Genomic DNA, 15,000 nt, shown 5'->3' with positions numbered 1-15,000 from the left:
AGACTGTTCTCCGGTGAGGCCAAAGCCATGTGTGTGTCCTTCTAAGTCCAAGGCAGCAAATTGTCCTTGCTCTCTTTGGTGGGGGAATAGGATGGGTCTCCATCTCCACCGGTCACTCAATGCAGTGTTAGCCAACAGGTAGCAGGTGGAAATATTAGATGAGGTAAATTAGGCAAAAATGAACAAGAATAAGTAAAAACAATGTCATAAATTGCTGTTTGAGCCATTTGTGGACAAAAAGTAGACCACAAAAAACATCTGGTCTGCTCAACTGAGGTGATTAAGGGAATACAGTACATTTGATTATTTGTCAAACTAGTCATTTAAACTACAATACCCATGGTGCCTTTCATGTAATGGTAAACACTATTCTTTCTCCGTTTATGCCTTACTAGCTTTCCACTATGGAGAGATGACGTCAATAGATCCTCATCAGTGAAGGGGTTGATAGATTCACAGTGCCCCCTGTGACCGATGGTGGACACTGCAGCAGCCCCTCATGGACTCCACAGTCCTATGAACTGCTTGTACAGTCCAGAATGTCCGGCTCTAGTGTTGTAGTTCACCTGCTCCACTGATTCACCTGAAGGACTTCATCATCAGTAATAACTACTACGCAAACTACGCACCTTCAGACGCCAAACAGCTTGGCCACTTTCAGATGAACTGTTAAGAACGCTCTGGATTGTGTTGATTTTTGGTGGGTAGTGTGTGAGTGATGTAGTTACAGTACCTCCAGGTAAGGCACACCCTTCTCAAGGAATTGTGGGTATTCTCGCAGCGATCGCTCCTCCTCCAGAAAGCAGGCATCCCGCCCCTCTCCGGCTGGTTGGAAAAGGCCGTAATTATACACATCCCACAGGGATTCACCCAGAGAGCACATCACCTGTTGCTTCACACTCCACACAGTCGCATCGGGATCAAACCTCAAACACTTCTACACACACACACACACACACACACAGAGTCAGTCAGTATGTGGGGTCATACATCCACCCCATATTATATATATTACACACACCAACTGACCACTATTAGGAACAACTCCATTCATTGTCCATCTTACCAGGACCACATAGCTTCACTCTGTAGTTCTACAGTTACAGACTGTAGTCCATCTGTTTCTCTGATACTCTGTTACCCTGTTCTTCAGTGGTCAGGACCCCCATGGACCCTCACAGAGCAGGTACTGTTTGGGTGGTGGGTCATTCTCAGCTGCTGGACTGAGAACCAAAAACATCCAGCCAACAGCGTCCTGTGGGCAGCGTCCTGTGGGCAGGACCACTGATGAAGGACTAGGGGATGACCAACACAAACTGTGCAGCAGCAGATGAGCTGACGTCTCTGACTTTACATCTACAAGGTGGACCGACAAGGTAGGACTGGTCTAATAGAGTGGACAGTGAGTGGACACAGTGTTTCAAAAACTCTGTCTGATCCACTCTTACAAGGCATGGACTCAAAGACCTCTGAAGATGCCCTGTGGTATCTGGCACCTGTACATTAGCACCAGATCATTTAAGCCTTGACTTCTTGTTCCAGTACATCTCACAGGTGCTCAATCGGATTGAGATCTCAGGTCAGGGTGACACCTTGAAGTCTTTATCATGTTCCTCGAACCCTCAAATCTGTAACAAGGTTGCAGTGTGGAAGGCCAAGAAAGGTTGGATCTGGTCCACAATGATATTTAGACAGGTGTCAAACTGATGTCCATATGAATGCTGAACCCAGGGTTTCCCCAGTAGAACATTGCCCACACCATCACACTCCCTCCACCAGCTTGTCTTCTTCCAACAGCGCATCCCGGTGCCATCACTTCCCTGGATAAATGGCACATATACCCAACCACCCATGTGATATAAAAGAAAACCGGCCTCATCAGATCTTCTTCCACTGTAGGCACTGTCGACATATTCCTATTTCTGTTGCATGAGAACTGACTGTTCACTTACTGTCTACTTTATCCCAGATCTGGACATTGTTTCAAGATAATCAGGATTATTTGCTTCATCTGTGAGTGGTCATAACGTTTTGGCTCATCATTTGGCTGAACAGCTTCTCACTGATGGACAAGTAAGTAAAATACCTCATACACATTTAGAGTAACAACACAGTTCATTTACATTCGATTTTGGGCATTTGGCAGACACTCTTATCCAGAGCGACTTATAGCTTGATTATTTTACACGGGTAGGTGAAGGTAGTGTTAGGAGTCTTGCCCAAGTGTAGGAGGCAGAAGTGTTACCCACTACACTATACCATCAAACATATTCACAACAAATTTCACTGTAACATCACACATTTAGGCAAGAAAGTGCATTAGAAACACTACCAAGTAGCAGTGAAGTCATACGGTGTGAAATGGTGGCAAAATATAAAACCCCAATTCCAAAAAAGTTGGACGATGCGTAAAATGTAAACAAATGTAAATAAAACCAGAATGCAGTGATTTGTGAATCTCATAGACCCAGATTTTATTCACAATAGAACATAGAACACAGATCAGACGATGAAAATGAGACTTTTTACCATTTCATGAAAAAACATTAGCTCATTTAGAACTTGATGGCAGCAATGCATCTCACAAAAGTTGGGACAGGGCCAATAAAAGACTGGAAAAGTAAGTGGTACTAATTTTACAGAGAACTCACGTGACAAGCGGGCATTTTAGAGAGGCAGAGTCTCTCCGAAGCAAAGATGGGGAGAGGTTCACCAACCTGTGAAAAACTGCATCTAAAAATTGTGGAACTATTTCAGAAAAACGCTACTCAAAGTAAAATTGTGAAGACTTCTGATGTTCCACCATCTACAGTACATTATATCATCAAAAGACTCAGAGAATCTGGAGAAATCCCTGTACACAAGGGACAAGGCCGATGGTCAGTACTGGACGCTCGTGATCTTCGGGATCTCAGGCGGCACTGCATTGAAAACAGGCCTGATTCTGTAGTGGAAATCATTGCATGAGCTCAGGAACACTTCCAGAAACCACTGTCTGTGAACACAGTTCGCTGTGAAAGCCTCAAATGCAGGTTAAAGCTGGATCATGAAAGGAAGAGTCATATGTCAACACGATCCAGAAACGCTGCCGCCTTCTCTGGGCCAAAACTCATTTAAAGTGGACTGAGGCAAAATGGAAAACTGTTCTGGGGTCAGATGAATCAAAATTTTAAATACTTTTTGGAAACCATGGACGACATGTCCTGCGGACTCGAGAGGAGTCGGTCCATCCAGCTCAAAAGCATCTCTGATGGTCTGCAGATGCATTAGTGCCTATGGTGTGAGCAGCTTACACATCTGGAAAGGCTTGATCAGATTTCAGGGAAGACCTTGATTATTTCAGCAAGATGATAAACCACATACTGCATCCTTCACCACAGCATAGCTTCACAGAAGAGGTGAAGGTGCTGAACTGACCGGCCTCCAGTCCAGATCTTTCACCAACAGAAAACACTTGGTGCATCATGAAACGAAAAATCTGGCAAAGAAGACCCAACTGTTTTGAGATGTGTTGCGGCCATCAAGTACTAATGAGTTAATGTTTTTCCTGAAGTGGTAAAATGTCTCACCTTCAATGTCTAATTTGTGGTCTATTTTCTATTGTGAATGAAATGTAGGTCTATGAAATTTGCAAATCATTGCATTCTGTTTTATTTACATTTATTCACACAGCATCCTAATTTATTATTAAAATTAGATTAAACAACGATTAGAACCACAATAAGAATCATTGCTTTCTTTTACAGCTCATATTCAGTTTAGTGCAGAGCTAATAAAAGTTTATACTGTAAATCTTATAAGACTGCACTTTATTAAATATATTATATTATATACACACTCGCTACTCCATACCCAACATAATCAAACAGTACTGTGGAAGTACCAAACACTTACCCAGTTAATACCATCATGTTACCCAAAATAATTACCAACTGCTTTAGAGTTTGCACCTCTCTGCAATTCTCCTTCAGTTAAAAAAATAAAACACTGAACCTACAAATTCAGGACCATTTTTAACCTGAATAATGCATGAAAACAAAACACGAGATACACAGAACATTTTTATGCTACTTACCCCTATATCCCCCATATAATGCCAAGAATGCGTGTGTACGTGTGTGAGGTCAGCAGTATCGGCATGGCAACTGGTTCATTAGAGGTGTAAAGCTTTTGTTATTGCAGTAATGTATCAGTGCAGAACACACCAAACCACAGGGGAGGATTAGAGAGAGAGAGAGAGAGAGAGAGAGAGAGAGAGAGAGAGAGAGAGAGAGAGAGAGAGAGAGAGAGAGAGAGACAGAGAGAGAGACACAGAGAGAGAGACACAGAGAGAGAGAGAGAGAGAGAGAGAGAGAGAGAGAGAGAGAGGGAGAGAGAGGGAGGGAGAGAGAGAGAGAGGGAGAGGGAGGGAGAGAGAGAGAGAGAGAGGGAGAGAGAGAGGGAGGGAGAGAGAGAGAGAGAGAGAGACAGAGAGAGAGAGAGAGAGAGAGAGAGAGAGAGAGGGAGAGAGAGAGGGAGAGAGAGGGAGGGAGAGAGAGAGAGGGAGAGGGAGGGAGAGAGAGAGAGAGAGAGAGGGAGAGAGAGAGGGAGGGAGAGAGAGAGAGAGAGAGACAGAGAGAGAGAGAGAGGGGGGGGGGGGGGCTTTATTAAAACTGTCTGAGCCCCTCTGTTCTCTCCTTCATTGAGCCAAACTCCAGAAATCAATATACACACACACACACACTCGTTCATTAAGACCTTCCTCCTCTCACGCTGTAACTTCATTTGTCATGTTGTTCATATTACCCCACAATGCCTTTCTGCCTGTCCCACAGGCCTGCTGCTGAAACAGGTCAGCAGGAGCTGTGGACTGAAACCAATTAACCCCCCCCACCCCCACCCCAACCCCAACCCCTCCACACGCACGATTTCTGCCCTTTGGAAAATAATTTTGTATGAAACGAAAGCCTTAACCTTTCAGGACCGATTCAGAGACGTGTCCATTTCCGCTATTTAATTTGTTCCCTCCATTAATCACATGATTTCTCACCCGTTTAGTTCAGAAGTGTCAAACTGGGGACCTTCCAGGCCAAAGTGCGATGGAGATCAGCGATCGCCCATCTAACACTGCGGATTCAGTTCATGAAGGTCTTGCTAATTAGGCGATGAGCTGAATCAGGTGTGTTTAATGAAGCCGTGAGCTGAAGCCTGCAGAGTTTCAGCCCGCGAGGACTGGAGCCTGACACATGTAGATATGCAAAGACTGTGACCAAACAAAGACCAAAATTGTTGATGTTTACTTCACAAACTACCTTTTTAAACAAGAAATGCATGAACAAGAACATACAGGGAGAAAAAAAAGTATTCAGATACTTTTGTTTACGTCATGTAAAAAAAAACATCCAGTGCACAGAGTTTAAATGGCAAAACACACCTAAAGCCTTTTAACTTTGTACTTCTAAGCAAGAACAGAAATGCATGTATTCGTAAGCATAACAGAGACCGTATTCACACCCCTGACATTAATAACCGAAGTACTTCATTACAGCTTTGAGACTTCTACAGTAAGTTATAATTGGGGTTTTGCAGCATTGTGGTTCAGTTTTGGCCAGTTGGCTGATTGGCTAGACGCTGTAGCACCTTTACCTCCTTTATGAACCAGCCTTGAGTTATTCTAGTATATTCTGAGTCATTGTCTTGTTGAAATGGTACATTGCTCCAGAGGAGCTTTGCAGAGAAGCAGCCTCAGATCATGATCGTCCTACCTTCGCACTTCACTGTTCTTAGGATCATACGGCCAACCCTTCAGCCTCAGTCCAAGAAGACGACAGAGAGCCAGGACTTTGTGGACTGGTGTCTGAGGAACCGCCTCATGATCAATGCGGAAAAGACCAAAGAGATGTTGCTGGATGTTAGCAGATGCAGTCACCTCCCTCCACCAGTGAGCATCCAGAAAAGGCACATTGAGAGAGTGGACTTCTATAAGGAACTGGGATTTCACCTCAACAATAGACTGGACCGGTCCTCCTGTGGACCTTCTTCGACACTATGGTTGCATGCGCCATCTTTTACATAGTGGCCTGCTGGAGCAGCAACATCTCAACGGTGAACTTCTCCATTCACCAATCCTAAAAAGCACGGATTTGGACGTGCAGCTCTGTGCTTCTTTTGAGTTTAGTGTGGTGTGTAGGAAGTGATGATCAAGATGCAGTTAATTACTTATCGTTCTCTGTGAAAATGTTGTTCTGCTGCTTTGTCATCCTGCAGCTCTTTGAGTGACTGCCAGAGTCTCTTACCTTCACTAGTCTGAGAGAAACCCTGCCTGGAGCTCCTGTCTGAGGAAGAGCAATTGTGGTTCTATGAACTTTCCTTTGTGTACTATTGAAGCAGTTGTACCGACAGGGACATTTGAGGTTTTTTGCTGGGGCTCTGTCGCATTTTCCTTTGGAGAGTTATTTAAAAAATGTTCTCCATGAGGACTTCAGGAAGCTCCTTCACCTTCAACATGAATGACATCTGGTGCAACAGCACTTTTTGAAGGTGATAAAGGCTTTTTCACCTGGTTCAACGATGGTTATGGGAGGAATGTGTCACAGCATACAATGCATTGCATCCTACTGTGTATGGGGTTGTGCAGCCATAAGAGTAGTCAGAGAGCCCATGCTGACCCCTCTCCACCTTCAATAGGCATACATAGGTCATATGATCTTTTACAGCATGTGGATGGTCAGGTATGTGTGTGGTGTTTACCTGAGGGAAGTGAAAGCACCAGGACGCACTGTGGGAACACGGCAGGCTGGTGGAGATAATATGATCCTCTAGGCAAAGTTCTACTGGGTAACGCTGGATTTGGGATTCACATTGACATCAATTGGACAGGCGCCATCCACCTCGTGCCAGGTACACCCCATCATGGCAGTGACATTCCCCACCAACAGTGGCAGTGCCCCCGGACACACTGCACACATTGGTCAGGATTGATTTGAGGAACATGAAGAGCTCAAGGTGTTGCCCAAGACCTCCAAAATCCCAAGTTCTTAATCTGAGTGAGTATCTGTGGTTTGTGCTGGAACAAGAAGTCAGATCAGTGGTGGCTCCATCTTACAGGACGTGTTGCTGAAATCTTAGTGGGCACCTTCAGAGGTCTGTAGCGTCCATGCCTCAGTGAGTTTGAACCATTTTGGCACCACACGGAGGACCAACAACATGTTAGAAATATAGTTATGTTTTGGCTCATCAGTTCAAACATCTGAAAAATGCATTTTTGTATCACAAAGGCATCAAACCTTTCAGTCTGACAGTGCTCATAAATCAGACCATAAACACATCTGGGGGAGTGTGCAGTTGTCAGTGTCACTTTCAGAGCCTCAAATGATTAAACAGTCTTTTCCCTGTGTTCCAGAATCTGATTTAGCTTGAGGGGAAACTGACTGGTATAGCATCAGGAACACTCTGACATGGAGACCTCGGTTTGCTGTCTGATCAGTATGAAGATTTAATAACTCAATGGTTCTGATATCATACATATGCCAATATGTAAGTTTATTTAGGATGCTTAGTAAGTAGAATAAACTTGAAAGAGCCACGTTAAACTCAGATCTGTAACTGCAGAGCATCTCATCCTGTTCAAATCAGTGGGAAACTGAATTACCAAAATTCCTCTTCTGAAAACCAACCCTCAAATTCTCTCATATTGGCCAAAAACTTCCCTCACAGATGGATTAACTCTTTAGTAGGTGACCAACAATTTCTGAGCTGAATAATACACTATTTCCAAAAGTATTCGCTCGTCTGGCTTCACACATATGAAATAGAGTGACGTCCCATTCTTAATCCATATGGTTTAATATGATGTCGGCCCACCCTTTGCAGTTATAACAGCTTCAACTCTTCTGGGAAGGCTTTCCACAAGGGTTAGGAGTGTTTATGGGAATTTCTGACCGTTCTTCCAGAAGCGCATTTGTGAGGTCAGACACTGATGTTGGACGAGAAGGTCTGGCTCACAGTCTCCGCTCTAATTCATCCCAAAGGTGTTCTATGGGGTTGAGGTCAGGACTCTGTGCAGGCCAGTCAAGTTCTTCCACACCAAACTGGCTCATCCACGTCTTTATGGACCTGCTTTGTGCACTGGTGTGCAGTCATGTTGGAGCAGGAAGGGGCCGTCCCCAAACTGTTCCCACAAAGTTGGGAGCAAGAAATTGTCCAAAATCTCTTGGTGCTGAAGCTTTAAGAGTTCCTTTCACTGGAACTAAGGGGCCGAGCCCAACTCCTGAAAAACACCCCCACACCATGATCCCCCCTCCACACAATGCAGTCAGACAAGTACCGTCTCCTGGCAACCGCCAAACCCAGACTCATCCATCAGATCTCCAGACGGAGAAGCGTGATTGGTCACTCCAGAGAACTCGTCTCCACTGCTCTAGAGTCCAGTGGTGGCGCTTTACACCACTGCATTCCACGCTTTGCATTGCGCTTGGTGATGTAAGGTTTGGATGCAGCTGCTCGGCCATGGAAACCCATTCCTTGAAGCTCTCTACGCTGTTCTTGAGCTGATCTGAAGGTCACATGAAGTTTGGAGGTCTGTAGTGATTGACTCTGCAGAAAGTCGGTGACCTCTGCGCACTATGCCCCTCAGCATCCGCTGACCGCTCTGTCATTTTACGTGGCCGACCACTTCGTGGCTGAGCTGCTGTCGTTCCCAATCACTTCCACTTTGTTATAATCCCACTGACAGTGGACTGTGGAATATTTAGTAGTGAGGAAATTTCACGACTGGACTTGCTGCACAGGTGGCGTCCGATCACGGCACCACGCTGGAATTCACTGAGCTCCTGAGAGCGACCCATTCTTTCACTAATAGCTGTAGAAGCAGTCTGCAGGCCGAGGGGCTCGGCTTTATACACCTGTGGCCATGGAAGAGACCGGAACACCTGAATTCAGTGATTTGGATGGGTGACTGGATACTTTTGGAAATAGTGTATTTACATTAGGAAAGTGCAAGATCATTTTCTTCTATGGACAATTGTCTTGAATTAGTTCAAACTATGACCCAACAGTAGAAAACTGTATAAAAACAATATATTCAGATCTTAAATATTTACAATGATTAAGTTATGATCTATTTACACCCAAGGCAGAGACAATAATAATCTAAATATATACACCATCATTTATAGGGTACTTTCTTTTGGGAGGAGTCCATCCCAAACCACATCCAGCTGCAATTTCAGAGCAGGAAGTGAGGCTGCATCCCTGCCCCTCAGGACCACATGACGAGTAGTTAGGTCCCATTGTTTTGAAGTAAATGTGAAAGTTAAAGTCTGAAAGTCGGTGAGGAGCATTAAGAATTCTCATTTTCTGCAGTTCAGCCCTTTTTAGTGTTTGAATGTATCCCAGCCTATCCCAGCAGTCATTGGGCAGAAGGCAGGATACACCCTGGACAGGTCACCAGTCCATCACAGGGCAACTACTGAAACAGTCACTCCTGAAATACCTGGTAAGGTTGAGTTGAGTTATGATTGTTTTGGAATATTCAGTCATTAGTTTCAATAAAATGAACATAATTAAGGTTTAGGTCACTCAGAGCAGAAGAGTTTTAGTCTAAAGTTCAAGATCAGTTAAAAGTTTGAAATGTGTTTCAGTTCCGACTCAGAACCAGTTCAGTAGAACCATCCACACAGCTCTCTACATCTCAGATCTTTAATCAGACTAGACCAAACTTCTCATAATGAAACGCTGAACTTAGTCTTCTTACCTTGCTATTCCTCTTACTTTAGCCTTTTCTCTCAACTTGGCGTCGTCATTTCCTCGATATTAACACATTCCTTAGCTTAGCCCCTAAATTTGCAGTTGGTCTCAACTTGGTTGTTGCCTTGCTTATTCTCTTTTAGCCTGTAGCATAGCTTAGCCTAGCTGTCTTCAGTTTACATTAAGACCTTTGTTCTCCCTCAGTCAGTCAGTCAGTCAGTCAGTCAAACAGACCATCACATAATTAGTCAGTGAAGCAGTCAGTTGGTCAGTCACAAAGTCAGTTGCTGTTTTAGTAAGTCAGTCACAGTCAGACACAGTGACACATAGTCAGTCAGTCAGTCACAGACAGTCACAGACAGTCAGTCAGTCAGCCAAACAGTCAGTCAGTCAAGCAGTCAGTCAGTCAGTCACAGTCAGTTGCTGTTTTAGTAAGTCAGTCACCCAATCAGTTAGTCAGTCAGTCAAACAGTCAGTCACATAGTTAGTCAGTCAAGCAGCCAGTCAAGCAGTCATTCAGTCAGTCAGTCACATAGTCAGTAACTTTTAGTAAGTCAGTCAATCAAGCAGTCACAGTCAGTCAGACACTCAGTAAGTCAGTCAGTCAAGCAGTGAAATCTCGGCATCATGGTCAGGTGTGCATGCGTTTGTGTGCACTGACCGTTTGTTTTATATCCGGTATCCCAATGCGGAACACCATCATGGTCAGGTACGTGTCCTCCAGCGGGCTGATGGTGGTCATGCTGCGTTCCATGTGACGCCGCCGAACTTGCTGATTGGTGAGGACTTTGTAAATCTGCTGCTGAGTGAGTGGAAGCGGTTGGCTGGCTGGCTGATGGTGAAGTATCGCCTGATTGGTTGAGTAAGGGTAAGGAACGCCTCGGTGTCCGGGATTGGCCGCCCACTGCTGTCTGTCCCCTCTTTGCCGTCCGATCACGATAGCAGCTGGTTTTAGCCCCTCCACCTTGCCCTCACGTGACTGGCGGCCTCCTCTCTGACTCTCTTCTTCTCCATCCATCACTCCATTCTGCCTCTCTCTCCTCCTCCTCTCTTCCTCCTCTGCCTCATCCTCCCCTTCCTTGTCCTCCGAGGCTGAAAAAAAACGCTTTGTATTCCCCAGCATTTTGTGCTGCTGAGCTATGTTACCAAACAATGTGGTCATCATGGCGACATAACATGGTTGTCACCACTTATAGGTGGCAGCTCATCAAAGGTAGACTGCGGAAAGAGATAAGAAGGAAAGAGAGGTGGGTTAGATTAGAGGAGTGAGGCTACCGGTTAAAGCTGCTACCAAACACATGCATTGGATATCTGAGATGAATCACGCAACCACGTAAAAATCAATCAATCGATATTTTGCGTGGTTCCATTGTGTAAAGGTCAGGGTAACATGGTGGGCGTCCACATGGCTGCCTGGGGTTTGATTCTGTGAGCAGGTGACACCATGATCTACCAATAAGAGTCCTTGAGTAAGACTCTCTGCACTGCATTCATCTGCCTCTGCAACATGATTAAACTGCCTGCCAAATGCTGTAAGCCTACAGTCAACCAACAGCGCTGTCTGACAGGTTCATGCAATAATTTATTAAAATAATCAAATGTAAAGTTTCCCTTCTTACCCTAAAAGTAGTTGATCAGTCAAGACAAATTTGGTGTCAGAAGTTTGCTCCTTATTTTTGCTTTGGAGCTATGAGGCTAATGCTAAAAAGTAACTCCACCAGTAAACTGGACTTTAACAAGAAAGGGCCATTTGACTGATATGTGATCAGAGACGTGATGCTACAACAAAAACACACCCACTGTAAACAAGGATTGGGGAGTTCTCGTTTACAAGCTACGGGCAGCTTAAGATCAGATTTTTAAAGACAGTGTGAATTGGAAGCGATACTCCATTCTCAAGTGAGGTATTTGGGAGCGAAACGTGGTTGAGTCTCGGAGCTGAGCGTTCTCTCCATGATAGATCGGGAGGTGAAATGTGACTGATTAATATGATTTCACTAAATATGTAACGTAGAACCCCAAACCTTCTTGCCTGAAAGAACAGTGTGCCCAATTCTCCGATATCAAAAGTGAAAAAGCTTGAGGCAGAACTAAAGTCATTACACTTTGACCAAAGATTATAGGAAGATATGAATTTTGTGAAAGACTGCAACAGTTCAACAGCTCAGTTCTCAATGTAAAATTAGTCTACGGTGCAGAACATCATTAAAGACTCAGAGAATCTTGAGAAATCTCTGTCTGTGAGGGACGAGGCTGAACACCAGTATCTGCTGGCCGTGATCTTTGGGCCCTCAGGCAGCACTGCATTAAAAACAGACATGATTCTGTAGTGGAAATCACTGCATGGGCTCAGAAACACTTCTGAAAACCACTGTCTGTGAACACAGTTCATCACTGCATCCACAAACGCTGTTAAACTCTAAAACACAAAGAAGAACCCAAATATAAACAGGACCCAGAAACGCTGCCACCTTCTCTGGGCCTGAGCTCATTTACAATGGACTGAGGGGAAGTGGAAAAGTGTCCGGCGGTCCGACGAACCAACATTTGAAATTCTTTAGGAAATCATGGACACTGTGTCCTCCGGGCTGAAGACCACTCAGCTTGTTATCAGTGCTCAGTTCTAAGCCAGGATTCATGATGGTTTAGGGGGCATTAGTGCACATGGCCTGGGTGACGTGCTCATCTGTGAAGGCTCCATTAAAAAAAAAGCTGAAATCCTGAATCAAACAAGAACAGAAAACATTTCACTGTCAGAGCTGCAGCAGCGTCTCCTCAGTTCCCAAACACTGACAGAGCTGTTAAAGACGAGAAGATGAAACTCTTCCAACTTTTTTGGAAGGTGTTGTTGGCATCTGGCATATACTTTTCATGTCTCAACATTTGGTATGTTGTCTTTGTACTACATCATAATATGTGTGTGTGTGTAATATATATATATACACACATACACACAGCTCAACAAAATAAAGGGAACACTTAAACAACACTATAACTGCAAGTAAATCAAACTTCTGTGAAATCAAACTGTCCACATAGGAGTTTAACAATAATATACGATGGAAGGTTTTGCTCAGAGAGCAGCGAAACGCTAGTTTACTGTGCACCTTAAGCACCTGTGCCAATCAAAATCCTATACAATGCTTTACATCCCAACTCCGTCAACCTCAGGTGCAGCTGGTACCACTGACTGCTGATCTGGAGATAGAGTGGTTTGTTCATGAAACACGAAAAACATGAATATAAAAATGAGGCATCTTCTGAAATGCAGGCCTGTGTGTCCAACACTGAAACCTAAAGTACTTTGAGGAAGTCTAATAAACCGCCTTCAGTAAACAGACTAACCAACCGTCTGCCCAGTGAAACAGAGACTGTGCTTTATCCCCATTCTGGTTCAACCTCAGTTCATTTCAGGACAAAACACACTGAAACCTCAACAACCACATACCCAACATGTCATTATACTTCGTTTCCTCATGTCTCTCTTATTATACTTTATAACTCTGAAACCTGACAGGTGGACGTCATAATACTTACATATGGCTTGTATTAAGTTGCTCATTGTGAATAACGATGCTTATTATTGTCTTATTTTGAGCTTGATTTATTTATTTATTTATTTTATCTTTTTAAAGGATCTCTATGGCACCAAAAAGGGTCTTGCTATTGTTATGATGTCAAGCTTGTTACAATAGTAGAACCAAAATGGGTGCTATATGGAGGCCTTTTCACAAAGGTTCAGTATAGAACCATCTACAGCACTTTCTCTGTCAATCTGAAAACCATTTCACCCCGCAGAGAACCACTTGATCATGCAAAGGGTTCTTTGAGTGTTCATGGTTCTACGTAGAACCATTTTCTTCACTAAAGAACCCTTGAAGAAGCCTCCTTAAAGAGTGTAGCTGTTCAGTGTCAGTTGCCATCAGACTTGTCTTTTATGTACTGAGCATTTTTCCTGTTTTCTCATGTTATTTGGCCCTTTTTTCATCCCTCATTTGCTCTTTAGGATCCTGGGCTGCCTCGCTGGTCAAGCAGGCATGATAACAGTGTTCATATGGACTTTTGCGGAAGAAAGAGGAAGTTCTAGAACAAGGCAGTTTGTGGTTTCGGTTGGCAGAGCCTTGAGTAATTTCAGTAGTAAAACTTTAACCCCACACACAGCAGCGTTCCTGTAAGTGACGTCACCATGAAGTACTGATCCAAGCTGCTAATATCTTAGTGACTGCTGCAGAAAGGCCGAACCAGAGCCTCAGTCTGGTCCGTCAGATGCCAGGGTGGAGCTGTTCTTATTGGGCGAATTTCAGCAGTGTGTTTATTAGTTTCATTACCAAAGCTGATCTGCACCATGATAAATATCCAGCAATTACATGAACACATCACAGGGGCTGCGTTCACACACTAAAGCTGCTGCGTGACACAGCGAAGCCGCAGCAGACCTATATAGAGAAGTCTATAAAAAGCAGCCTGACTTCTCGCCATCCCTGCACTAAAGGAGGAAGGTGTCAGTCCAACCACAGCGTTTCTACTGAACTGCAGCTTTCACACATTTTAAAAACCACTCGTAGGTCCAACCAGGTCATAGGTGACCAGACAGCAGAGAGAAGAATCAGAAAGAAGGAAAACAATCGGGAGGTCATGAGGGTCAAAGTCCAGAGTCCTGGCTCTGGAGGACCTTCTCCAGTTCAGGTTCCACAGATATCGTGTACAAGACTGACCGGAGCTCATATTAAGATACAGTAATAAGTGCAGCCCAGAACACGGAATGAAAAGAACGTGTGAACTAAAATGAGAAACCGCATTCATACAGACTAGAGAAGATTACAGAGTTAACGTATATAAAGCGCTCACACAAAACCCTTCATCTTCTAGTCTTTTGCATAATTTAAAAACTCCAGTTTCCCTTTTTCATAGTGTTCAAATATCATGAAAGAACCAATAGAAATGGTCCAGAAAGACTGCAAATAAAAGAAAATAATAATAAAAAAAAAAAGAGTTAAAGGTTTTTTTCTTCTCGTGGAAAGTTAAGCTCTTTAATACAGAGTCATTGTTGATACTGAATTTGATGTGATTTGTACTGTTGGACAGTCCAACCACACATCGCATGCATAAAACGTCTGTTCAAAATCTTGTATCTCCTAAGGCAACTTAACAGGAGAGGGGAAAAAACTTACATTACTTTCAATGCAAGTTAATGGAACCCAAATTGTTCTGTCATCTTTGGCCATTTATTTCGGTCCATCCTTCATGAAGTTTACATAAAATATAAAGGCCAAC

General features: G+C 43.9%; 1 protein-coding gene across 3 annotated transcripts in view; it reads right to left on the bottom strand.

Moving 5' to 3' along the window:
- LOC108415151 (SH3 and multiple ankyrin repeat domains protein 1) overlaps positions 1 to 15,000 on the bottom strand; it is a 153,520-nt gene that overhangs the window by 103,872 nt on the left and 34,648 nt on the right. For all 3 annotated transcript variants that reach the window (XM_037536799.1, XM_037536797.1, XM_037536798.1), the window contains exons 2-3: positions 10,388 to 10,944; positions 734 to 937 (exon numbers count right to left, since the gene is read on the bottom strand). In XM_037536799.1, the coding sequence (XP_037392696.1) occupies positions 734 to 937; positions 10,388 to 10,891 (708 nt within the window). In that variant the 5' untranslated portion in view covers positions 10,892 to 10,944. The remainder of the gene's footprint in view (positions 1 to 733; positions 938 to 10,387; positions 10,945 to 15,000) is intronic.

Source organism: Pygocentrus nattereri, chromosome 3 (assembly GCF_015220715.1).
Source record: "Pygocentrus nattereri isolate fPygNat1 chromosome 3, fPygNat1.pri, whole genome shotgun sequence".
In the NCBI taxonomy this organism is placed as follows: Eukaryota; Metazoa; Chordata; class Actinopteri; order Characiformes; family Serrasalmidae; genus Pygocentrus; species Pygocentrus nattereri.
Note: the sequence above shows the minus strand (reverse complement) of the source record. Positions and strands in the feature narration are given on the sequence as shown.